The 27,584-nt window shown below is 34.8% G+C and overlaps 2 protein-coding genes across 4 annotated transcripts in view; one reads left to right on the top strand and one right to left on the bottom strand.

Annotated features, from left to right (window-relative positions):
* The first annotated feature begins 80 nt into the window (after positions 1-80).
* On the top strand, positions 81-14,689 carry spata6l (spermatogenesis associated 6-like). Its single transcript, XM_073835630.1, has 12 exons — positions 81-218; positions 356-493; positions 581-629; positions 3,063-3,104; positions 3,183-3,307; positions 3,417-3,500; positions 3,580-3,693; positions 9,347-9,455; positions 9,592-9,623; positions 10,802-10,938; positions 14,431-14,524; positions 14,618-14,689. Exons 1-12 carry the CDS (start codon positions 171-173, stop codon positions 14,687-14,689), a joined length of 1,044 nt encoding a protein of 347 aa, XP_073691731.1. The 5' UTR covers positions 81-170.
* A 5,258-nt stretch (positions 14,690-19,947) lies between these two features.
* The window catches only part of slc1a1 (solute carrier family 1 member 1), a 30,328-nt gene continuing 22,691 nt past the window's right edge, over positions 19,948-27,584 (bottom strand). The window contains exons 12-13 of one of the 3 annotated variants that reach the window (XR_012355204.1): positions 24,199-24,493; positions 19,948-20,768 (exon numbers count right to left, since the gene is read on the bottom strand). Coding sequence is in view for 2 of the 3 variants with exons in the window: in XM_073835629.1 (XP_073691730.1) it covers positions 24,253-24,493 (241 nt within the window). In the remaining variant the exon portion in view is untranslated. Of the gene's footprint in view, positions 20,769-23,826; positions 24,494-27,584 lie in introns of those variants that run through there. The other 2 variants (XM_073835629.1, XM_073835628.1) reach the window with 2 other exon arrangements.

The raw sequence follows: 27,584 nt of genomic DNA, 5'->3' as shown, positions 1-27,584 counted from the left end.
AGTCGAGTCTGAACCGATTCTTTAAAACGAATCATTCAAATAAACCGAATCGCGGAATTGAGCCAGACTTCCGTGATGCCATGGAAACGCGACGCTTCCCAGGACTGACCACATATTATGAATGATCTCTGAATAATAACAGTTTATTAGCGGTAATAACAAGACACAATATGCCTCACAAAGCAGTTAAAGTGGTCGTTGAACTCCACCTGAGGGCGGTGAGGACTTCCTGACAATTGTTATTGAACTAAGTTAACTGTGACATCTACTTAAAATTAATTGGCCTCGGTATATCGGTTATATTTAATGCATACTGTTGTGTGTATAGAAATAGTTGATCATATTTGTGTTGTAGATAACCTGTCCAGGGGTGCATCTACCAGCCAAAGATGATGTTTACGTCAGTGTGAGTCTGATGAATAAATACAGGAAGTCGGAATGTCTTCCTGCAGTGTTTCCGTTACTGATTAGGGAGAAAATAAGGTTTGAAAAGGTGGAGTGATTTTATTATATGATCTATTTTAAATAAAAAGTCATTTCACTGTTTTATAAACTCACTTACTTACCTTTTTTCTTGTAGATACTGAATTATGCCACTGATCCTGCAGCAATAGCTGAATTCCTGCAGTGTGAGATGTTGCTTATTTCATCCTCTTCCTTTTTTCTCCTTTCCTCTTTGCTATTTTTTAATTCTGTCTTCCCTTGTGAAAAAATAAGTATGCTTTAGTAAAACTACTACTAAACCTAGTACTTGAAATGAATGTTTTCAGACACTTAATTACATGTTAATTGCAATTAAATGAAAATTAAAATCTGCAAAATGTAAATTATGTTACCAAAATAGGAGGGATCATACAAAATGCATGCTATTCTTTTATTGAATAAGATATTTCTCTTAAAAGACATTTACGTATAGTCCACAAGAGAAAAGTTCAAAAGTTTACATACACTTGATACTTAAAATTGTGTTGTTACCTGAATGATCCACAGCTGTTTTTTTTTTGTTTAGTGATAGTCATTCATTCCATTGTTTGTCCTAAACAGTTAAACTGATCGCTGTCCTTTAAAAAAAATCTTTCATGTCCCACAAAGTTTTTTTTTTCAGCGCTGAGATCCATCTTTTCACACTGAGGACAACTGAGAGACTCATATGCAACTTTTACAGTAGGTTCAAACGCTCACCGATGCTCCAGAAGGAAACACAATGCATTACGAGCCAGGGGTGAAAACTTTTGAACAGATTAAAAAAATATATTTTGCTGAAATATCATGTTTTTTTATTTAGTACTGCCCTTCAGAGGCTACAGAAGATACTTACATGTTTCCCAGTAGACCAAATAAGTTAAATTTACCCTGATCTTCAAATTCAAAAATTCTTCCTTCTAAAGATTTTTTCTGAAGAACAGCAGGCAGTTTAACTGTTCAGGACAAACAAGGGACTCAAGAACAACTATCACAAAAAAAAAAAAAAACCCAGCTGTGGATCATCCAGGTAACAACACAGTATTAAGATTCAGGTGTATGTAAACTTCTGAACAGGGTAATTTTCTATAAATTTATTTATAAAAAATTCTCTTGTGGACTGTATGTAAACGTCTTAAATGTGAAATATCTTATTCAGGTCAGTACTAAATAAACAATAACATGCATTTTGTATGATCCCTCTTATTTTGGTAAAATAATTAACATTTGGCAGATTCTGCAAGGTGTATGAAAACTTTTGACCTCAACTGTAAATTTATATTAATACCAATAAACTGACTTTTCGAGTTTTTGACATCTTTATGTGTAATATTATAATTACTTTTATTGTGTTTGAAATATGGTTAAAATGCTGCTGAACAGTGTTGGGGGTAATGGGTTACAAGTAACGCAAGTTTCGTAATAATATTACTTTTTCCAAGTAACTAGTAAAGTAACGCATTACTTTTTAATTGACAAAAAAATATCTGAGTTACTTTTTCAAATAAGTAATGCCAGTTACTTTTCCCCCCATTTATTAATTAAAAGCTCTCCTGTCCCCATGTTGAGAGAAATTGTGAGTAAGATGTTACTTTAGTTCTAGAATAAATGTGAACATGCATTAATTCATCTCACTCACTAAAAAAACCGGATTCAGTATTCTTCAAAATGAATAAAAACAGTGACATTCAACGCAAACCTGCAATAATTAAATACGTTAAATAATACAAATAATCCCATTTTATTAACCGATGTCTTTGGTGCCGATTTTCGATGATCCAATTCATCCATACGGCTAAGCAAAAATTACTCAAGATAATCTAACATTTGTTTTTCTTTTTTTATTGCTGAAGAGACATTTTTTCGTATGCGGTCTGCTGTACAGACATGAATTTACTTTTCTCTAAGCCTGAGGCTTTTGGTGTGAAAAGGCTTTTACATTCGCCTTACTTTTTATATTAAAAACAAACAAGCAAGCCCTGCCCAGATTTAAAAAGTAATGCATTGCTTTCCATAAAAAGTAACTAAGTAACATAATTAGTAACATATTAGGGAGTAACTCAATATTGTAATGCTTTACTTTTAAAAGTAACTTAAACTCCCCAACACTGCGGCTGAATGTACTGACAAGCATTTATGGTAAACTAAAATATACTTTAATGTCATTTCTGGTGAAACTTAGACACCATGTGTTTAAATATATTCGTAATTACACATTTAAAAGGATGAATTTGCATTAAAAATATAAAAAATTTTAACTTTAAGTGTAATATAATTAACATGACAGTTAAAATTATAATCAAGTATTTGCACTTTAGTATGTTTGTCAGCACATCAAAATGCTTATTTAAAGCTAAACAATTATTTTATTATTACAAAGTATAACTTTTAATTTAACATTATTACAAAGTACTTAGGTGTGAAGAAACATCATGAATGTCTGATTTCTTCAATAGATTAATATTGTATTATCTGCAAGTGCATTTCTATTTTAAAATATGCTTTTATGATTTGAAGTACACTACAAGTGCACATTCAATACAATTAAGAACGCATCTTATTCACAAGGGTTATTAAATAGCATTTTTCCTCGTCCTCAGGTGAAACAGTGAAAATTGAACTCATTCAGTTGATTCCTCCAGGTACATCTGATATTGTTTCTCAGACATTATTAAACTATTCATGTTGCAGATTGAAGATAATGCTATTTGCTTTGACAGCTGGGGAAATACTGGCCAGTTTTGAAGAAGATGCTCGAAGTTTTCTCTTCCCAGAGCCAAAGCTTGTCCCATCTTTCTCTGGAGTGGAGCGAGAGGTATTGATGACACGACATCCCACTTTTCCTGTAAGTGCTTATTTATACACCACACTAATTGAATTGATTTGTTTAACAACAACCTTAATGAATTTTTGCATTATTAACTTTGGTCTTGATATTCATTGATTGATTTCAGGGAATCTCTCCAAGATTAGAGTTCTCCACAAAGACGACATTCAGTGAAATCTCCAGTGACAATGGCTTTCTGACTGTTCCTGTGGTAAAAATACAGATTGTAAAAGTGAAGATCATGACTTGATTGCTTTATAAAGTTATGTAAGATGCTTTATTGTCTTTAGAGGGCAATGACACGGAAAACCTCCAAAAAGTCACGTAAACAGGGGAGAACATCCTCCAGAAGACATCTCTCTTTTGCTCCATGCAGTCAAACAGAACATCATGACAGAGATCAGGTATCAGATGTTTGTCATTTGTCATTTGGGTTTTGTTTTGCTTTTTGACAGACATGGCGTATACACTTGCATGCATAAATATCTAGGATTTAAAAGAATGTACTTAACTGCAAACTGAATGTAATATTTTTGGACACTTAAATGCACAGATAATGTACTCACCCCCTTGTCATCCAAGATGTTCGTGTCTTTCTTTTTTCAGTCGTAAGAAAATTATGTTTTTTGAGGAAAACATTTCAGGATTTCTCTCCATATAGTGGACTTCTATCTTTGAACTTCCAAAAAGCAGTTTAAATGCAGCTTCGAAGGGCTCTAAACGATCCCAGCCGAGGAAAGAAGGGTCTTATTTAGCAAAACGATCGGTTATTTTCTAAACAAAATGACAATTTATATACTTTTTAACCTGAAATGCTCGTCTTGTCTAGCTCTGTGTGTACTCTGTGTAGAGATTAAAAAGTATATAAATTGTAAATGTTTTTAGAAAATAACTGATCGTTTCGCTAGATAAGACCTTCTTCCTCAGCTGAGATCATTTAGAGTCCTTTGAAGCTGCATTTAAACTGCATTTTGGAAGTTCAAACTCCACCATAGAGTAGAAGTCCATTATATGGAGAGAAATCCTGAAATATTTAATATAAAAAAACATAATTTCTTTACGACTGAAGAAAGAAAGACATGAACATCTTGCATGACAAGGGGGTGACTACATTATCTGTACATTTTTGTTCTGAAAGTCAACTACTCCTTTAACTGCATGTTTTTGCAATGAAATGAAAATATATTATAGTTTAAATTAGTATGAAATGCAATTAGCTGAACTTCAGAGTGATGTTTTGACCCACTTAAGTAAGACTTAAGTTCATTTTTATATGTAATTTCATTGCTTCTGTTTTTCTATACATTAATGTAATTTCTTTCGAAACTTGCGTGTCATGTACTTTTAATTACATGTTTGCAATGATGGAGCTGCAATTTAGTACATGCACAATATAATAACTTTGATTGTAATCTCAAATAGCACGCTACAGTTAAAATTGTAATCAAGTACTTTAAATGTGACCCTGGACCACAAAACCAGTCTTAAGTCGCTGGGGTTTATTTGTAGCAATAGCCAAAAATACATTGTATGGGTCAAAATTATTGATTTTTCTTTTATGTCAAAAATCATTAGGATATTAATTAAAGATCATGTTCCATGAAGATTTTTTGTAAAATTCCTACTGTAAACCTATCAAAATGTAATTTTTGATTAGTAATATGCATTGCTAAGAACTTAATTTGGACAACTTTAAAGGTGATTTTCTCAATATTTAGATTTTTTGCACCCTTAGATTTCAGATTTTCAAATAGATGTATCTCAGCCAAATATTGTCCTATCATAACAAACCATACATCAATAGAAAGCTTTTTTATTGAGCTTTCATATGATGTAAATATCTCAGTTTTGTAAATTTTAACCTTATGACTGGTTTTGTGGTCCAGGGTCACAAATGTGCTTCAATATGTTAGTCAACACAAAATAGAGTACTTCATTAAAGCATGATGAAAGATGATTAAAACAATGATTTGAAAATGACTTTAAAGTAAACATTTAATTTGACATTATTACAAAATGAACTTCTCAAAAGTGTACTTAAGTGTGTTTAGAAACAGTCATGAAATGGTCTCTCATTAAGTACACTTAAAGGAGAAGTTCACTTCCAGAACTAAAAAAAACAAACAGATAATGTACTCACTCCCTTGTCATCCAAGATGTTCACGTGTTTCTTTCTTCAGTCGTAAAGAAATATGTTTTTTGAGGAAAACATTTCAGGAATTATCTTCACATAATGGACTATTATCGTGAGTTTGAACTTCAGAAATGCAGTTTAAATGCGCCCTCAAAGGGCTCTAAAGGATCCCAGCCAAGGAAGAAAGGTCTTTTCTAGCGAAACAATCGGCCATTTTCTAAAAAAAAATTGACAATTTTGTGTCTAGCTCTGCGTGAACTCTGTGTATTCTAGTTCAAGACAGTTAGGGTATGTCGAAAAAACTTCCATCTCATTTTCTCCTCCAACTTCAAAATCGTCCTACATTGCTGTTTTGCCTTTTTTGTAAAAGGCATTTGATCTTCTTTGCACGTTCACTTTGTAAACACTGGGTCGGTACTTCTCCAGCAATGTAGGACCATTTTGAAGTTGGAGGAGAAAATGAGATGGGAGTTTTTTGACGTACCCTAACTGTCATGAACCGGACGACATAGAGTTCACGCAGAGCTAGACAAGACGAGCGTTTGAGGTTAAAAAGTATTCTTCCTCGCCTGGAATCGTTTAGAGCCCTGTGAAACTGCATTTCGGAAGTTCAAACTCACGATAGAGGTCCATTATATGAAGATAATTCCTGAAATGTTTTCCTCAAAATACATAATTTCTTTTTGACTGAACAAAAGAACGACATGAACATCTTGGATGACAAGGGGGTGAGTACATTATCTGTAAATGTTTGTTCTGGAAGTGAACTACTCCTGTAAGTGGCCTTTTATTTAATTAATAGTCTAATTTTTATATCTGAAGCACACTACAAGTGCACATTCAGTACAATTAAGTGTGCTTCTTTTTCACAAGGGTGTATTTCAGACACGATCCATGTTCAGTAGATAAATAAATGAAAATGCAGTTTTCCTATAAACAAAAAGTTGTGAGAATCATGGACCTTGATGCTCTGCAGGGTTACAGTGATGATCAAATGTTTTGAGATTCTCAAAACATTTGCACTGCAAAAAATGTTTTTCTTACTTAGATTTTTTTAAATCAATGAGGATTTTCTAGACAAGTAGAATTGTTTTCTTGTTTTTAGAAAAACAAGTCAAAATTAAGTGAGTTTTGGCTTAGAAAAAGCAAAAATATCTGCCAATGTGGTCAAACAGAAAACAAGATTATTTTTCTTACCCCTTTGGCAGATTTTTTTCATTGTTTCAAGCAAATATGCACAAATTTTGACTTGTTTTTTGACTTGCTGAAAACAAGACAATAATGTTACTCATCTAGAAAATCCTTTTTGATTTAAGAATTTTTAGACATTTTGGCTGGAAACAAGACATTTTTTGCAGTGTGTGTTTTTTGATGAATTACTGATGGCCAGCAGAGGGCACAAGAGCTTATTGTAGGATCAAGTCCATTAAAGGATTAGTTCGCTTCCAGAATGAAAATTTCCTGATGATTTACTCACCCCCATGTCATCAAAGATGTTCATGTCTTTCTTTCTTCAGTCACAAAAAAAAGGTTTTTCAGGAAAACATTCCAGGATTTTTCTCCATATAGTGGACTTCAATGTGAGCCAACAGGTTTCAAAAGGGCTCTACATGGTCCCAGCTAAGGAATAATGGTCTTATATAGTGAAACGATTGCACATTTTCTAAGAAAAATGTATATACTTTTTTAACCACAACCAAATGCACACATGATGTAGGCGGAAGCACCGACCCATTGTTTACAAAGCAAACATGCAAAGAAAGTCAAACACCCTTTACAAAATCAGGTAAAACAACAATGTCGGATGATTTTGAAGTTGGGGGAGAAAATAAGATGGATTTTTTTTTTACCCTACCCTACCTTTTGAACCAAAGTTCACACAGACAAAGTACTAATTGACCATATGCGCGGATTACTTCCTTGTTTTAGACAAGCCAGCTTAGTCATTTCTGGTCAACTGTGCTGTAATAGGGGTGTACTTTGCACGTTATCTCTACACAATCCATTCACAATCACAATGGTCCATGACCAGCTAAGGACTGTTTGATAACCAGATGAAACATCTGACAAGCTGATGTCAAAAAAAAAAAATGATTAAGACTAAATTCAGAGTAACAAAATTACAGCAGTAACACGTTTTTGTCGGTTAAATATAGGCTATTTAATAGCTTTTAAGTTCAAGATAAAGCTTAAAAGATGTAGTTATTAAATTATATAAAATATTTCAAATTCATATCGACTCATATTGAGTGCATTATTACATTCTTATACCATTAATAATTAACTTATTTAATTTGTAGTGAACTATATATAAGTATTTTAATAATTCACCCTTACAGGCTGTTTGTGTCTGATTTTATTTATTTATTTATTTATTTATTTTAATGGCTTTCTGCACTTGCTATACTATGTACTTCAGTGCAGTAAAAGTACTATGATTTGTGATATTAGTAATTTTATAATTAACCAAAAAGCAAGATGTCTTGAAAAAACTAGAGAGTTGAAATGGCAGCTGCAGCCAATGATTGATCCTCTGCTGCCATCTTCTGGTTATAAGGGTAATTTCATGTCATTTTCATCTTAAAAAGACAAAAAACACATTTTTTTTTCCATGTTGTCTTTATGAATAAAAAGTGAATCTTTAAAATTAATTTTATGGCACAGCTGTAGAGTTGAAAAATAATAAAGGCTTTAAAAAAATATTTGTGTTCATGACTATGAAGGGATTACCAGGCTTGGCATTTAAATTGTATGTTGTTAAATAATATGAAATGAATTGTTCATGCTTCTATTATTATTTACGATGTTGCAATCGTTATTTTTCTCAGTTTCTGATAACGAGGCAGTAGAGGAGTCTCAAGGGCATCCACCTATATATATCACATATAAAAACGAGCTTCAGCGAAAGTTTAGGAGCTGGCTTATCATTATGCGGAAGTTCTAAAGAACTGGTCATTTGACTTTTCAACATTATTACATAAAGTGTAAGGACATCGCAAAGCTGCTGCAACATGAGCATTTGTGGTTAAAAAGTATTTAAATTTGTTTTTGTTCAAGAAAATGACAACACCCTTATTCTTTGGCTGGGATTGTGTAGAGTCCTTTGAGGCTGCATTGAAACTGTAATTTGGACGCTCAACACATTGGCCACCATGGAGAAAAATCCTGGAATGTTTTTCTCAAAAACCTTAACGGAGTAGTTCACTTTCAGAACAAAAATGTACAGATAATGTACTCACCCCCTTGTCATTCAAGATGTTCATGTCTTTCTTTCTTCAGTCGTAAAGAAATGGTGTTTTTTAAGGAAAACATTTCAGGATTTCTCTCCATATAGTGGACTTCTATGGTGCCCCCGAGTTTGACCTTCCAAAATGCAGCTTCAAAGGGGTTTAAATAATCACAGCCAAGGAAGAAGGGTCTTATCTAGCGAAATGGTGGGTTATTTTCTAAAAAAAAAAAAAAAAAAAACAATTTATATACTTTTTAACCTATGTCTAGCTCGGCAAGATGAGCATTTGAGATTAAAAAGTATAGAAGTTGTAAATGTTTTTAGAAAATAACCAAATGTTTCGCTAGATAAGACCATTCTTTCCTCAGCTGGGATCGTTTAGAGTCCTTTGAAGCTGCATTTAAACTGCATTTTGGAAGTTCAAACTCGGGGCACCATTGAAGTCCACTATAGGGAGAGAAATCCTGAAATGTTTTTCTTTAAAAAACACAATTTCTTTACGACTGAAGAAAGAAAGACATGAACATCTTGGATGGCAAGGGGGTGAGTACATTATCTGTACATTTTTGTTAACTTAAAAAAGACATGAGATTTTGGATGAAATGGGGCTGAGTAAATTATCGGAAAATTGCCATTCATTTAAAACGCTTTGATTCCAATTTCTGAACTTTTGTGTATGCTTGAACCACTATAGGTTCAAAGGTCACGTGGACGATCCTCTTCCCATTATTCACCCGTCTCTGACAGAAACTCCAGATTAAGGAGTCTGTCGCCACATCAGTCAAAACCATTAAGAGAAGCAGGTATTAATCCATTGGTTCATGCTGTATACGATTTGTAGCACTCATTTTTTACAGTTTAGTGATGTTTGACAGGACATGTTTGTTCAACCAATAGAATGTTAATTGGTAAACCATACAATTTTGCTTTTTTTTTCAGGAGACCCACGAGGAAGCTATTCCAGATCTTGGGTTAGTTGTGTGTGTTGTTTTTCTTTCTCTATACTAGTACAGTATTAAACAAATATTCTGATCTGAAAGTTAAAAACAGTCTGGATTAACTATAATAGATAAGTCAGATGAGGACAACCCTTGTGAAAAAGAATATTATAATATATATACTTATATATAATAATATACTTTATTAGAATCTACTTAATTGTGAACTGAATGTAATCTTTTTAAACACTTAACTCAATGTTAGTTGCAATTAAACGCAAATGTATTATGATTAAAAATGATAGTAAATCACTTTAGAGTGTTATATTTAAAAGTTTTATATTTGGGTCAAAGACGTTAAGATGTCCACGTTAAAAGAAATTTACAGTGATTTTATGCATAGAGAGCACATTAAATGTAAGTAAAGTGTCTACTTTTAGGATTTCAAATAAGTTTTTGGAGAATAAAATGTCAAAATTTTGTTGAAATAATGAAATACCTGTATTTATGTAAAAATTCAAACAACATTTTTCTGACTTATTGTACATATTAAAATGTATAAAAGAATAAGGGAGCATATTACATTTTATTGTGTTTTTAATGAGTAAAAACTCTACCTAGGATGGTGGCAAATTTTAAAAATGTAGAATTACAACTAATTAGTATTTGGGGTGAAAGTAATTAGTCTTTTAATGTGTCATAAATTGATTTTTGTTGTGAATATGCCTGACAAGACTGTTACACTAAATGACATTTTAGTGGGTGTCTTCGGCAAAATTGTATGATATTTATAAAACAAAAACAAAAATACAACTAAATTAAACAGAAATATTTTAAATGTTTTTTTTTTCATCATTTAAAGCAGTATTACACTTATTGTTTTTATGCCTAAACTCCTTTTCGTCTTTGACCCATTTGTATATTTTTTATATATTTAAAAGGCTAATTAAAAAATATATTAGCCTTAAATGTAATATTGAATAACAGACTACACTACTAAAATTATAATCAAGTACTTTACATGTGCTTTAGCATGTCAGTCAACATATCAAAATAAACATACTTATTTAAAGCATGACAAAAATGTATTTTAAAACTTATTAAAAAATTGCACTTTTTAAAAGTTCTTTTTACAAGAGTATTTCAACCTGTACATGGTTGCATATTCCATTGTTTTACTCATGAACCCCCACTTCCCGTTATTATTTCAGATGGCTGATGAAGACTCCTCAGACACAGATGATCTCCTCAATTACGCAGAGGAAGTGGGCCGTCATCATTCCCTAATGGGATATGAGGGATCTTCCAGCCCAAGACACTCCAGCGTGGATGGCCAGAGGCACAATGGGTATGTTTGTGTCTGTGTTCCCCAGGTAGAGTTGCATGAATGGATTTGATTGATGTTTTTTTTGTAGAACCAGCTCAGATTTTCCACATCACATCCATGCTACACAACCTGATGTATAATTTATAATCACAGCAGTATGAGTTGCCTAATATATTGGTTCAAGGGGTTTGTTCAAATCGCCGACCTACAATATGAGCAATAGTTTTTATTTTTAAAAGATTAGCTCACTTCCAGAATCTTAATTTCCTGATAATTTACCCACCCCCCATGGCATCCGAGATGCTCATCTTTCCAAATTCAGTTAAAAAAAGAAATTAAGGTTTTTGAGGAATAATTCCAGGATTTTTCTCCATATAATGGACTTTAGTGGGTAGGGCTGTCACTATCGATTATATTGGTAATCGAGTAATCGGATAATTGTAATTTATTTTTGTAATAATACAAAAAAATGTACTCAAGTACATATATAATAGCAATGAGGCAATAATAATTAGTTCAAATAAAGCAAGTAGTCATATGGTTTTATTGAACACAACTGTTCAAATACATAATGTATTATAAACAGTAAAGCTAATGTATATTATGCATTATAACAAATGCCTGCAGAGGGCGCCAACGGCCTGACGATTGTTTTTTAAAACTTTAATATTTGTTTAATCCTTGTTTAATATTGACTCAATAAACATTTAATTCAAATGTCCACTTAATCTTTAATACTTGGCCATTTCTTTATGACAGAAATGCTGTAATTTGTTGAATATGTGGACATCAAAATGTGTAAACTCAGGGCGAGGGTTTAAACTTTTATTTTGAAATCGCGATGAACAGTTTGCATACAGAGATGTACTGATGTATTCTCCTGTGTTTGCATAGGCTTATAAATGATATACCTAAAAAATCTGATGAAATAGCACACATTGGCTTCCCAGATAAATGTTATTATAAACCAAAACTCAGTTACTTGCAGAGATAGAGTTTAAGACGCTCCACACATGTAAATGATAACCGTTCTTGTTTAATAGCAACATTTACTGTGAACGGAGCCGATCCGAGACGCACGTAAGTAACTTACACGTATGTAAATAATTAAAGCACATATTTTAAACCTGCATCGCATATATATATATATATATATATTTAATAGAATCGTAGCGTTTGCAAATTTTTAATAGCAGTATGCTTTATTATAATTTTAAATGGGTTTAATATGTGGAATGTGCCACTTCCGGTATTGTGCCGATTACTTGACACGGGCAAAATGCAATCGAGGATTTTTTTAAATCGAATACTCGAATAGAATCGAGGAATCGTTACATCCCTATTAGTGGGGATCAGGGGGTTGAAGGTCCAAATTGCAGTTTCAGTGCAGCTTTAAAGAGTTCCCATTCAAGGAAAAAGGGTCTTGTTTAGTGAAAAATATGTCGTTTTCTAAAAAAAAAAATAAACAAATTTATATACTTTTTAACCAAAATTTCTTGTCTTGCACTAGCTTGACTTTGCACATTACGTAATGAATTTTGAAAAGGTCACACATGATGTAGGCAGAAGTACCAACCCAGTTTTTTAAAGCGAATGTGCAAAGAAAGTCAAACGCTCTTCACTTAGTGCAAGATGAACATTCGTAGTTGAAATAAATTTTTTTTTACACAAATGACAAATGGTTTCGCTAGATAAGACCCTTATTCCTCGTCTGGGATCATGTAGAGCCCTTTAAAGCTTCATTGAAACTGCAATTTGGACCTTCAACCCATTGGCCACCATTGAAGTCCACTACAGATATGTGCCAAAATATTAGAATATCGAGGGAAAGTCCATTAATTTCAATAATTAGTTTCAAAAAGTTTAACTTGTATGTTATATTAGTTCACTACACACAAAGTGAAATATTTCAAGCCTTTATTTGTTTCAATTTTGATGTTTACGGATTAAAGACAAAAAAAAAAAAAAAATGCAGTATTTCACAAAATTAGAATATTTCATGTGACCAATAAAAAAAGGATCTTAAACACATGTTGGCCTTCTGAAAAGTGTGTTAATGTACTGTATTATGTCCTCAGTACTTTGTTGGGCCTCCTTTTGCACTAATTCTAGCATCAAGGCGGCGTGGCATGGAGGTGATCAGCCTTTGACACAGTTGAGGTGTTATGGTAGCCCAAGTTGCTTTGATATTGGCCTTCAGCTCGTCTGCATTTCAGGGTCTCTATTCCCTCATCTTCCTTTTGACTGTACCCTATAGATTTTCAATGGGGTTTAAGTCAGGCGAGTTTGCCAGCCAATCAAGTACAGTTATTCCATGGCTATTAAACCAGGTAATGGTAGTTTTGGCTTTGTGGGCAGGTGCCAAATCCTGTTGGAAAATAAAATCATCATCTCCAAAAAGCTTGAAGCATGAAGCGCTCTAAAATTTCCTGGTAGACAGCTGCGTTGACTGTGGACTTGATAAAAGACAATGGACCCACACCAGCAGATGACATGCTCCCCAAACCACCACTGACAAGTGGAAACTTCACACTAGACTTTAAGCAGCTTGACTTTTGTGCCTCTCCGGTCTTCCTCCAGACCCTGGGACCTTAATTTCCAAATAAAATGCTAAATTTCCTTTCATCTGAAAACAGGACTTGGGACCACTGGGCAACAGACCAGTACTTTTTCTCTTTAGCCCAGCACAGACGCTTCTGACGTTGTTTTTGGTTCAGGAGTGGCTTGACACATGGGATTCTCCAGCTGTAGCTCATGTCTGTATGTGGTGGTTCTTGATGCACTGACACCAGCCTCAGTCCCCCAGATTTCTGAACCGCCCTTGCTTGACAATCCTCTCAAGGCTACGGTCATCCCTGTCACTTGTGGACCTTTTCCAGCCACATTTTTCTCTTCCTCTTAACACTCTCTTAATATACTTCGATACTGCGCTCTGTGAGCATCCAGCTTCTTTTGCAATTGTCTTTTGAGACTTTTCCTCCTTATGGAGGGTGTCAGTGATGGTCTTCTGCACAATCGTCAAGTCAGCAGTCTTCCCCATGATTCTGAAGCCTACTAAGCCAAACTGAGACAATTTAAATGCTGAGGAAACCTTTGCAGGTGTTTTGCGTTAATTAGCTGACTAGATTGGGACACAGGGAGCCTACAATGTTGAACTTTGTCATGATATTCTAATTTTGTGAAATACTGGATCCATAATCATTAAAATTAAAACAAATAAAGGCTGGAAATATTTCACGTTGTGTGTAGTGAACTAATACAACATACAAGTTTCACCTTTTGAAACAAATTATTGAAATAAATGGACTTTCCCTCGATATTCTAATTTTTTTGGCACATAACCTGTATATGGAGAAAAATCCTAGAATGTTTTCCTTAAAAACCTTAATTTATTTTCGACTGAAGGAAGAAAGACATGAACATCTTGGATGACATGGGGGTGAGTAAATTATCAGGAAATTTTTATTCTGGAAGTGAACTAATCTTTTAAGATACCTGTGTTGTTTTCTGCAGATCTCTCTTGGGTTCTCCTGACATGTGGGAGAAAGTTCAGGAACGGGTTCAGAGCCTTTTAACATCTCCCAAAGCAGTTCATAGACTAGCTTGTGTGAGTACCTTTTTCATGAATAACTTCTGTGGAATGTTTTGCCGATGGTGGGATGGATCATTCAGCCTCCTCTGCCTGTGTTTTTGATGTCAGGGTGCCACTGACTCTGAGATAGACGAGGTATTGACACGCAAATCTGTTTTGGCCAACTCATGCCCCTTCTAACACCATTGTGTGCTATAAGGAAGTGGTATGTGCTTACATAATTTTTTATATTTTTCTGAAGTGTTCCTGTGTGAATTTTTCCCCCTTATGTCGTTCCAAACCTGCTCCAAAGACCGTCATTCATCTTTGGAACAAAAATTAGGATATTTTTGATGAAATCCAAGAGCTTTCTGACCCTAAATAGACAGCAAGGGTCCTACCACGGCCAAGGCCCAGAAAGGTAGTAAGAAAATCATTAAAACAGTCCATGTGACATCAGTGGTTCAATACTTTTTGTGCACAATGAAAACAAAAATAACAACTTTATTCCACAATTTCTTCTCTCCCGGGACAGTCCACCGCTATTAAAGGAGTAGTTCACTTTCAGAACAAAAATTTACAGATAATGTACTCACCCACTTGTCATCCAAGATGTTCATGTCTTTCTTTCTTCAGTCGTAAGGAAATTGTTTTTTTAGGAAAACATTTCAGGATTTCTCTCCATATAGTGGACTTCAATGGTGTCCCCGAGTTTGAACTTCCAAAATGCAGCTTCAAAGGGCTCTAAATGATCCCAGTCAAGGAAAGATGGGTCTTTTCTAGCTAAACAATCAGTTATTTTTTAAAAACATTTACAATTCATATACTTTTTAATCTCTACACAGAGTACACACAGAGCTAGACAAGACGAGCATTTGAAGTTAAAAAGTATACAAATTGTAATTTTTTTTAGAAAATAACCGATTGTTTTGCTGGATAAGACCCTTCTTTCCTCGGCTGGGATCGTTTAGAGCCATTTGAAGCTGCATTTTGGAAGTTCAAACTCGGGGGCACCATAAAAGTCCATTATATGGAGAGAAATCCTGAAATGTTTTCCTCAAAAAACAAATTCCTCACGACTGAAGAAAGAAAGACACGGACATCTTGGATGACAAGGGGGTGAGTACATTAAATGTAAATATTTGTTCTGAAAGTGAACTACTCCTTTAACTTACCACTATCATCAAAAATACCTTAATTTGTTTTCCAAAGATGATATAAGGTCTTATGGGTTTGGAAAGACATTAGGGTGAGTAACTAATGACAGAATTTTCATTTTTGGACGAACGAACCCTATATAAGTATATGTGACCCTGGACCACAAAACCAGTCATAAGGTTAAATTTTACAAAACTGAGATGTATACGTCATATGAAAGCTCTATTGATGTATGGTTTGTTAGGATAGGACAATATTTGGCCGAGATACATCTATTTGAAAATCTGGAATCTGAGGGTGCAAAAAAATTAAAATACTGAGAAAATCACCTTTAAAGTTGTCCAAATTAGGTTCTTAACAATGCATATTACTAATCAAAAATTACATTTTGATAGGTTTACAGTAGGAATTTTACTAAATATCTTCATGGAACATGATCTTTACTTAATTTCCTAATGATTTTTGGCTTAAAAGAAAAATCAATAATTTTGAACCATACAATGTATTTTTGGCTATTGCTACAAATATACCCCAGCGACTTAAGACTGGTTTTGTGGTCCAGGGTCACATATGGCAAATTATTTCCATAATAAGTGTGAACTAAATGTCATGCTTTCTGACACTTGCATGCTAATTGCAATTAAATTAACATGTATTAGTAAGAAATATTGAGCACAGAATGATCAAAAATTTGATTAATGGTGTCCTTTGACCTTGACTAGCCATGCCACGCTCACTTTTGACCTTTCATTTGCCATTCCTATGTTGGCTTATGACCTTTAGTATCCTTCGGGGTTTTTTTGATATGACATATGACATACCTGGAAGTATGAAGACCTTTGACTTTACATATGAACTCTCCCTTTTGACCTTCTGTATCTGGACGTCCCGTATCTGTACAGCACGTTTTTAAATATTTAGATATCAAATCATATTCATATCATATTTAGGCAACATATTCAGTTTAATCTTAAACTTTTAAATACAGATTCCATTTTATATGACCCACAATCTTTCAGAATCTCTAATCCTCGGATCACTGATCTATATATATCTATTATAGATCAGTGCCTCAGATATTATGAAAGGTCAAAGGTCACATCAGTCTTTTTTTTTTTTGTCATTCTGTGCTCCATATTTACGTATTATAGTTTAGGGATGCACCGAATGTTCGGCAACCAAAATGATTCAGACGAAAAAGACTTGCATACATATTTCAAATGTAATTTCATAATGATTTCTATTGTCTTAAGCCTGTTTCACACATACTCTGTCTGCAGTGCGTATGCATTGCGTATTTTTTTCCGCACACATGTTAACGGATTAGAGCGTTCACACTGTTGCTGTCCGGCAGTGCGTCCCAGAAGCGGTGCGTTTGCAGCAGTGCACCGATCGTTTCCGCACCGAGTCTATTTTTTGCTGTGCTGCAGCCCTGAATTAAAGTGACAGCGCATTGTTCGCTGTAAAAATGAGCATGTATTGACACGGAAATGTGGTGATTACACCATAAATGCATATAAATGAAGTCTACTGTGTTTTACAGTCAACACGTGGCTTTTTGGCTAAGTTTAAAACTAGGAAAAGTGCACTTTTAAATAAACAAGGCAATAATGCACTTGTCCAGGTAGAAAAGTTCTTTAAGAGATTGTTTATAATAACGATTTAATGCGAAAGGCACGAGAGCCGACTGTTTCTGTCTGTGATAAGTTTTAATTTAAAATATTTGTGATAGCCCAATTTCAATAAGAAAAGGAAGCTATACCTATGCTGTTTAAATGTGTTGCAACTTAATATATAAATCTAGAAGTCAAGTGCATTAAATAATACGTTTAATTTATTGAGTTTAAACGCGAATATGTCTATGAACAAATTTATTACTGTACTGCAATAAAAGAGGATCACAATGCTGAAAAAGCACGTTTGTATTTGCAATCAAAATAACGGATAAATGGTGTGTTTGTGGTAAACAGACGCGGATCAGGAACGGACTGCAAACGCATCCTGTATGAAAGCAAAACTGCATACGCACTGCAGACGGAGTATGTGTGAAACAGGCGTTAGACAAGCATTTATGGTAAAACAAAATGTACTTTAATGTCATTTCCATTGAAACTTGTACAGTGCCTTGCGAAAGTATTCATACCCCTTCATTTTTTTTCACATTTTGTTCCATACACCATAATAATGACAAAGCAAAAACCAGATTTGCAAATTTATTAAAAATAAAACACTGAAATAAGTACATTGCATAAGTATTCATACCCTTAACTCAGTACATAGTTGAACCTTTACAGCCTCAAGTCTTTTTGGGTATGATGTGACAAGCTTTGCACATCTGCATTTGGCAATTATCTGCCATTCTTTGCCTCACCTTTTCACCTCTCAAGATCTGTCAGCTTGGATGAGGGCTGGCAGACATTTTCTAGAGTCCTAGTTGTTCCAATCGTCTTCCATTATGGAAAATGGAGGCTACATGCTTCTGTGAACCTTCAATGCAGCAGATTTTTTTCTGAAGTCTTTCCTAGATCATTGCCTTAATGCAAGTCTGTCACTGAGCTCAACAGGCAGTTATCTTGACCTCAGGACTTGGTTTTTGCTCTGATATGCATTTTCAGCTGTTAGACCTTTTCTGAGAGGTGTGTGCCTTTCTAAATCAGACTCATTCAAATGAATTTGCCACAGTTTATCCCCACTCGAAGTGTAGTAACATCTAGAAGCAATATGAATGCTCCTGAGCTAAATTTCGAGTGTCCCAGAAAAGGGTATGAATACTTATGCAACGGGATCTTTTCAGTTTTTCATTTCTAATAAATTTGCAAAGTTGTTACAAACCTGTTTTGTGCTTTGTCATTATGGTGTATGAAATGTAGATTGATGTGGAAAAAAGTAATTTAAAGCAGTTTAACATAATGCTGAACAAAATTTGGAAAAAATGAATACTTTTGCAAGGCACTGCATACCATGTATTTAAATATATTTGTAGTAAAGCTCAGTTTAACAAACATTAACCTAAATGTAATACTGAGTAATAGTTAAACAGTTAGTGTTATAATTAAAATTATAATCTAGTACTTTGCATGTGCTAATATACTTTTTAAGGTGTGAAGTACACTACTAGTGTCTGTTTAATACAATTAAGCGCACTTCTGTGTGCACAAGGGTTGTATAGTCAGTTAGTGGGTATTTGAAGACTTTTTATCTTCTTTTTATCCACAGATAAAGCAGAGGACTGTGTGATTTTCTTTGGTATCCCATCTTTATCCATTTAATTATACCAGTGTGTTTGTTTTTAGTTGTGTTTGTGTTCCGGCTTTGAAAAGAGTAGCATGTTCCTGGTGTTTTTGAAGCTTGGTGGTTTTTAACCCTGTTTCTGGAGGCCCACAATGATTCAACTCATGAACTAATGCTTAGTAGAAACACTTCTACTAAGAGACCAAGAGAAAAACAGACTCTTCTGACACTTAAAATAGTGCATATGCTTAATATAACCCTCATATTATACCAAAAAAAGATTGGCTCCCTTGTTGGAGCCGTGGTGCAGCAATAAAATCTTCAAAAGTGACAATTCAGCAGTACTTTAAATACATTCTTTCTTCTTCTGTGCATTTGTATGCAAATGCTGCCTGTTCATTAGCAATTAAAATGTAATGCTGGCTTTAGTTGATTGTTAGGTTCAAAAGGCTTATTCTGTTTGTATCAGTGAGACGCAGGTGTGTTTTGTCTATGACATTTCCCCCTTGAACCATATTTCCCCATGAGTATTAAATGAAGAACATCTATTTATCTATCTATTAAATGAAAATTTGGAAGAAGTCAATTCATGGACATTTTCAGGTGTTGACACATTTGTCTTTATTATTTTGTGGATACACATACAGTACTTGTTGAATCATACAGTTTAGCTAATTTGACTACTGTACTGTATAAATACAGTTGTACGATGGTGTGCTTTACAGTGTTATTTCAGTTCCCTAACCTCAAACACAGACCATTAATGCTTCACATTGATTGCTTTCTCTCATTTCGGATGTAGCCCATTAAGTACAACACCAGTCAAAAGTTTTTGAACAGTACGATTTTTAATGATTTTTTAAAAGAAGTCTCTTCTGCACATTTATTTGATTTGAAGCACAGCGAAAACAGTAAAATTTTGAAATATTTTTACTATTTAAAATAACTGTTTTCTATTTGGATATATTTTAAAATGGAATTTATTCCTGTGATTTCAAAACTGAATTTTAGCTTCATTACTCCAGTCACATGATCCTTCAGAAATCATTCTAATATTCTGATTTGCTAAGTAGAATTTTTCAAGTTTTTTTTTTGAGTTAAGAAGAACAGAAACATCTTTTGTAACATTATAAATGTTTTTATTTTCACTTTTGATCAGTTTAAAGCATCCTTGCTAAATAGAAGTATTAATTTATATAATTTCTTTGACAAAAAAAATAAAATACTGATTCAAATATTTAGACTGGTATAGTGTATAATGTTACCAAAGCTTCTTGAACAGCTTCTTGAATGTTTCTTGAACAGCAAATCAGCATATTAAAATGAATTCTGAAGAATCATGTGACACTGAAGACGTGTAATGATGCTGAAAATTCAGCTTTCATCACATGAATAAATTACATTTATTTATCAAATGTATTCAAATAGAAAACAGTTATTTTGAATAGTACAAATATTTCAGAATTTTACAGTTTTTGCTGTACTTTGGATCAAATAAATGCAGGCTTGCTGAGCAGAAAAGACTTCTTTAATCTTACTGTTCAAAAACTTTTGACTGGTAGTGTATAAAGTAATTAATTACTGTAAAAGAAAGTTAAAACTGGCTCAATGGCAGAATTTTGGCACTGACAACATGATCGGCGTGGTCTTTCAAAAATATCCTTCAAAGTAGCTGTGATTCAACAACAAGAGAAAAAAACAGATAAATCAGTGGCTTGCTGACTATTAAACTATTAAGGCTTGCCACCTTCAGTGTCATGACAAAATATATGTACAAAGGATCTGATTTCCATTCCAAAGGCCATTTCTGTACTCCACATCAAATCCTTTTCATGCAACGTTTGTATAAAAATGTTCCCCTTCATATCAACACATTCAGTTTGGCACAAATCTGAAATGAAAGACACGCAAAGCTCATAAACATTTGGCTTTCGATAGCAAGTGCAAATACAGAACTGGCAACATTTCACACGTTACTGATTTTGAAACGTAAATGTAATTTGCGAAGAAAAATTTCGATAACCTTAAAATCAGCGTTTTCTCTGTATAATAACATTGGCTAGTTAGCAACATGCGTACGTTACACTAATCTTCCGAGTTTCCTTCAAACCGATGCGCAATATTGCACAGAGCTCCTTCTCAAACACACGAATACAAAAATTGCCTACTGCTAAAAAGCTATTTGTTAGTACAAAACCAAAACATGACAAGAAAACTATGGCAAGCCGTTTTAGCCTAAATTATACTAAGTGTTACTCGTCGTAATTGCATTTTTACTAGTAAGAATTGAATTAAAGAGCTCCATAATTTAATTCCTACTAGTAACAATATTAATTAAAGAGCTCTCTAATTCAATTCTTACTAGTAACAATATTAATTAGAGAGCTCTCTAATTCAGTTATAACTAATAACTATATTAATTAAAGAGCTCTCTAATTAAATTCTTACTAGTAACAATTCCAATTACAAAGCTCTACAATATAATTTTTACTAGTAGGGATTTCAATTAGAGAACTTTAAAAATGAATTCTTACTAGTAACAATTCCAATTAGAGAGCTCTACAAATCAACATTTACTAGTAACAATTCCAGTTACAGAGCTCTCTAATTCAATTCTTACTGGTAACAATTCCAGTTACAGAGCTCTCTAATTCAATTCTTACTGGTAACAATTCCAGTTACAGAGCTCTCTAATTCAATTATTACTAGTAACGATTCCAGTTACAGAGCTCTCTAATTCAATTCTTACTGGTAACAATTCCAGTTACAGAGCTCTCTAATTCAATTCTTACTAGTAACGATTCCAGTTACAGAGCTCTCTAATTCAATTCTTACTGGTAACGATTCCAGTTACAGAGCTCTCTAATTCAATTCTTACTAGTAACAATTCCAGTTACAGAGCTCTCTTATTCAATTCTTACTAGTAACGATTCCAGTTACAGAGCTCTCTAATTCAATTCTTACTAGTAACGATTCCAGTTACAGAGCTCTCTAATTCAATTCTTACTAGTAACGATTCCAGTTACAGAGCTCTCTAATTCAATTCTTACTGGTAACAATTCCAGTTACAGAGCTCTCTAATTCAATTCTTACTGGTAACGATTCCAGTTACAGAGCTCTCTAATTCAATTCTTACTGGTAACGATTCCAGTTACAGAGCTCTCTAATTCAATTCTTACTAGTAACGATTCCAGTTACAGAGCTCTCTAATTCAATTCTTACTGGTAACAATTCCAGTTACAGAGCTCTCTAATTCAATTCTTACTGGTAACAATTCCAGTTACAGAGCTCTCTAATTCAATTCTTACTAGTAACGATTCCAGTTACAGTGCTCTCTAATTAAATTCTTACTGGTAACAATTCCAGTTACAGAGCTCTCTAATTCAATTCTTACTAGTAACAATTCCAGTTACAGAGCTCTCTAATTCAATTCTTACTAGTAACAATTCCAGTTACAGAGCTCTCTAATTCAATTCTTACTGGTAACGATTCCAGTTACAGAGCTCTCTAATTCAATTCTTACTGGTAACGATTCCAGTTACAGAGCTCTCTAATTCAATTCTTACTGGTAACGATTCCAGTTACAGAGCTCTCTAATTCAATTCTTACTAGTAACGATTCCAGTTACAGAGCTCTCTAATTCAATTCTTACTAGTAACGATTCCAGTTACAGAGCTCTCTAATTCAATTCTTACTAGTAACGATTCCAGTTACAGAGCTCTCTAATTCAATTCTTACTGGTAACGATTCCAGTTACAGAGCTCTCTAATTCAATTCTTACTGGTAACGATTCCAGTTACAGAGCTCTCTAATTCAATTCTTACTAGTAACGATTCCAGTTACAGAGCTCTCTAATTCAATTCTTACTGGTAACAATTCCAGTTACAGAGCTCTCTAATTCAATTCTTACTGGTAACAATTCCAGTTACAGAGCTCTCTAATTCAATTCTTACTAGTAACGATTCCAGTTACAGTGCTCTCTAATTAAATTCTTACTGGTAACAATTCCAGTTACAGAGCTCTCTAATTAAATTCTTACTAGTAACAATTCCAGTTACAGAGCTCTCTAATTCAATTCTTACTAGTAACAATTCCAGTTACAGAGCTCTCTAATTCAATTCTTACTAGTAACGATTCCAGTTACAGAGCTCTCTAATTCAATTCTTACTAGTAACAATTCCAGTTACAGAGCTCTCTAATTCAATTATTACTAGTAACAATTCCAGTTACAGAGCTCTCTAATTCAATTCTTACTAGAAACAATTCCAGTTACAGAGCTCTCTAATTCAATTCTTACTAGTAACGATTCCAGTTACAGAGCTCTCTAATTCAATTCTTACTAGAAACAATTCCAGGTTACAGAGCTCTCTAATTCAATTCTTACTAGTAACGATTCCAGTTACAGAGCTCTCTAATTCAATTATTACTAGAAACAATTCCAGTTACAGAGCTCTCTAATTCAATTCTTACTAGTAACAATTCCAATTACAAAGCTCTACAATATCATTTTTACTAGTAGGGATTTCAGTTAGAGAACTTTAAAAATGAATTCTTACTAGTAACAATTCCAATTAGAGAGCTCTACAAATCAATATTTACTAGTAATAATTCTAATTAGAGAGATCTCTAATTCAGTTTTTACTATTAACAATTCCGATTAGAGAGCTCTCTAATTTAATTATTGCTAGTAAAAAAATGCAATTACAGAGCTCTATAATTTTTTTCTAGTAAAAACCCACATTAATTATATTAGCTACGTAATTGAATTAAAGAGCTCTCTAATTCAGTTCTTACTAGTAACAACTGAATTAGAGAGCTCTTTAATTGTAATTCTTACTAGTAAAAATTCAGTTGTAGAGGTCTGTAATTTAAAATGAATGGAAGTCAATGGAGACATATGACTAGTAAAAATGTATTTGTAGAGCTCTCTAATTGGAATTGTTACTAGTAAGAATTGAATTTGAGAGCTCTCTAATTGGTTAATAGTAGGAACTGAATTATAGAGCCCTCTAATGGAATTGTTAGTAGTAAAAATGCAATTACGACGAGTAACGCATAGTATATTTTAGGCTAAAACAGCTTGCCATAGCATACTGCTTTGCATAAGTCATGGCAACAGGTTAATGAGCTGTGGAAGCACAGTTTTCTCACGTCCGTTTTTTTCTCTCAGTCTAGCGCACACGTTAAGTTCAAGAGCACGGTTGGGAAAATGAAGGAAGGAGAACCGCAAGGGCAGGTATTGCTAATGTCCACGCTCAATCATGTCCTCGCTAATGACTTTCCGTCCTAGTCATGGCACTGGTTTTATGAATGGCTCCTACCTCTCTGAACTCTTTCAGCGACGTCACATTTTCAGCAAGGACCGGCGTTCACCTTTAGAACTGCGAGGTCTCGGTGAAGGAAATGGCGTCGCTTTTGTCGATGGTGAATCCACCGTTCACGTAGGATTTCTTCTCGCACTCGTCGTCATCCAGCGTGGTCTCTAGGGCGAAGGGGTTGGCCGCGTCCACGTCTGAAGTCAGGTCCATCCTCTCTAGTTCTCGCTTTGACAGCTTTTGGACTATTCCAGCGCCGTAGGCATCTCCCAGAACGTTGACCATGGTACGGAAGCGATCGCTTGAGTGATTTAACGAAAAAAATTTTACTTTCACACTATAGCAGCTATAGGATTTTAAGCAGACATACAGTATGTCATAAAAGTGAGTACACCCCTCACATTTCAGCAACCATTTTAGTCCATCTTCTCAAGGGACAATACTAAAGAAATTAAACTTGGATATATTCGAGTAGTGCAACGTGCAGATTGTATAGCAGTATAGATTCACTGTCCTCTGAAGATAACTCAACATTCAGCCATTATTGTCAAAATAGCTGGCAACAAAATTGAGTCCACCCTAAGTGATAACAGCAGTATGTTGTTTAACCATGCAAAGCCACGTTTCATGTATTCATCATGTTTATGTTTTTGTCTGCTTGACAGGACCAAACAAACTGGTGTATCTTGTAATAGAGCAGTTAAAATTAGGTGCTTTGAGTACAATTCTCTCTCATACTGACCACTGGATGTTCGACATGGCATCTCATGGCAAATAACTCTCTGAGGATTTGAGAATTAGAATTGTTGCTCTCCACAAAGATGGTCAAGGCCATTAGAGGTTCATTGTAGTTACACTACAGTGTTCAGGGTCATACAGAGGTTTACCAAGATGGGTTCCATCCGGAACAGGCCTTGCAAGGGTCAATCAACGAAGTTGAGCACTCATTCTGTGCGTCAGGTGCAGAACCGGCTTTAAAAAACATATGCATGAGTGCTGCCAGCATTGCTTTAAAAGTTGCAAAAGTAGAAGGTCAGCTTGTCAGTGCTCATACCATACGCCGCACACTGCAACAAGTGGTTTGCATAGGCATCGTCCCAGAAAGAACCCTCATCTGAAGCTGGCTCACAAGAAAGCCCGCAAACAGTTTGATGAAGACAACCTGACCAAGAGCATGAATTTTTTAAACCATGTCTTGTGGTCTGATGAGACTAAGATAAACTTGTTTGGCTCAGATGGTGTCCAGCATGTGCGGTGATGCCCTGGTGAGGAGTACCAAGAAAATTGAAGCATGGTGGTGGTAGCATCATGAGCCGCTTTTCCACTATCGGGCCGAACCGTTCTTAGAACGGTCGGGTACAGTTCCAGTTGTGTTTCCACCTGAGCCTGGTACGGCACGGAACGATTACAAACCGTTCTCGGCCCGGAATTCTCGGCACGGTTAGACAACCGTGCTGAACCGGGCTGGTAAAATGCGTGTGCATGACGTCGCAACGCTGTTGCCTGGCTACCAGTTTCTCTATGGCTAAGCGGATGCGCAGTAAGCAGATACGGTAAATATAAATATAAATGGCCGAGACACTTTGGTCTGTGGATGAAACATTTGCTCTAATATTGATATTTGGACAGAAAGAATAATTCAACAACAGCTGGAGGGTGCAAAGAGAAACGAAAAGTTTTTAAAATTATAGCGCAGTGTCTTGCAGAGAAGGGCATTAAGAAAAGTTCAAAACAGTGCCGGGAAAATTAAAAAACTCAAACATACATATCGCGTCCAAAAGGACAATAACAGTAGAAGCGGGGCTGTCTACTCTTGCGTTACCAAGGCAACGATTTGACGCATTTGTATTTACATTCCAAAGAGTTCCGTTATCTGCACCACAGTGGAAAATCAAACCGTATCTGTGCTGACTGGCCCGGATCGGCACGGAACAGAACGGTTAAGCATTGAGAACGGTTCGGCCCGATAGTGGAAAAGCGGCTATGGTCTGGGGCTGCATGAGTGCTGCTGGTACTGGGGAGCTGCAGTTCATTGAGGAAAAAAACGTGGATTTTATTATGCACTGTACTGTTTTCCAACATTATAACGACCCCAAACACACTAAGATGATAACTGCCTTGCTGAGGAAGCTGAAGGTGATGGGGTGACCAAGTATGTCTCCAGACCTGAACCCTATTAAGCACCTGTGGTGCATCCTCAAGCGTAAGGTGGAGAAGCACCATGTGTCTAACGTCCAGCAGCTCCGTCAGGAGTGGAAGAGGATCCCAGCAACAACATGTGCAACTCTGGTCAATTCCATGCCCAGGATGATTAAGGCAGTGCTAAATAACAATGGTGCTAACACAAAATATTGAACTTTGGACAAGTTTGTACCCACTTTTGTTGCCAGCTATTTTGACAATAATGGCTGTATGTTCAGTCATTTTCAGGGGACCGTAAATCTATTCTGTTATACAAGCTGCACATTGATGATTGACTCCTCTGAAATATATCCAAGTTTCATTTCTATAGTATTGTCCCTTTGAGAAGATACACTAAAATGGTTGCTGAAATGTAAGGGGTGTACTCACTTTTATGACATACTGTTTCTAGTTTTCAGTGTCACATGGTCCTTCAGAAATCATATGCATTCAAGTCATGTCAGAAGTTCATATTTATGAACGTCTAGGAGGGCCGGTGTCCTTCAGAGTTTGGTTCCAACTTGCCTCTACACACCTGTCGGGAAGTGTCTAGTAAGAGATTGATTAGCTGGTTCAGGTGTGTCTAATTGGGGTTGGAGCTAAATTCTGCAGGACACTGGCCCTCCAGGACAGAGTTTGGGCACCCCTGGTCTATGAAGTTCATATTTATGAGTTGGGAAGTCATGTCAGGTGTGTTCAAGTTAGCTGGTTAAAGCAAGATGGAGGCTTGTCTTTTTATCTCACAATTCAGATTTTTATGAAGTCAAGTTATGAAGTCAAAATTGTGAGATGTTATGTCAGAAACAAAATCATCAACAAAAATTCACAATTCTGAGAAGAAAAGTCATAATTGTCAGATAAAAAAAGTTTGTATTTTTTATTCTGTAGCAGAAATTAAAAGATGTAAACTTTGTAAAAAAAAAAGTCAAGATATAAACTCGGAACTGTGAAATGTAAAGAAAATCTGAATTCTAAGTTTATATCTCATAATTCAAACTTTCTTCTCAGATTTTCAAGTTTATATCTCGCAATTCTGACTTTTTTTCTTGGAAATCTACACTGTAAAAAGTTTTCACCAGTTTCAACTTAAAAACTTAAGTTTAGCAGCTGCCTTAAGATTGTAAGTTAAATCAACTTAAGGCATTTAAACTCACAAGTTCTATCAAATCATTTTTATTGTAATAAGTTATAATCACTTGTAGTTTTAAGCT

Source organism: Garra rufa, chromosome 3 (genome assembly GCF_049309525.1).
Source record: "Garra rufa chromosome 3, GarRuf1.0, whole genome shotgun sequence".
Lineage (NCBI taxonomy): Eukaryota > Metazoa > Chordata > Actinopteri > Cypriniformes > Cyprinidae > Garra > Garra rufa.
Note: the sequence above shows the minus strand (reverse complement) of the source record. Positions and strands in the feature narration are given on the sequence as shown.

Excerpts from the sequence above, each read along its gene's own strand:
- spata6l (XM_073835630.1), top strand. The coding sequence starts at position 171 with ATGCCTCACAAAGCAGTTAAAGTGGTCGTTGAACTCCACCTGAGGGCG. Across the intron at positions 3,105-3,182 it reads CATTCAGTTGATTCCTCCAG|CTGGGGAAATACTGGCCAGT; the intron begins GTACATCTGATA and ends TTGCTTTGACAG. Across the intron at positions 9,624-10,801 it reads GAAGCTATTCCAGATCTTGG|ATGGCTGATGAAGACTCCTC; the intron begins GTTAGTTGTGTG and ends TTATTATTTCAG.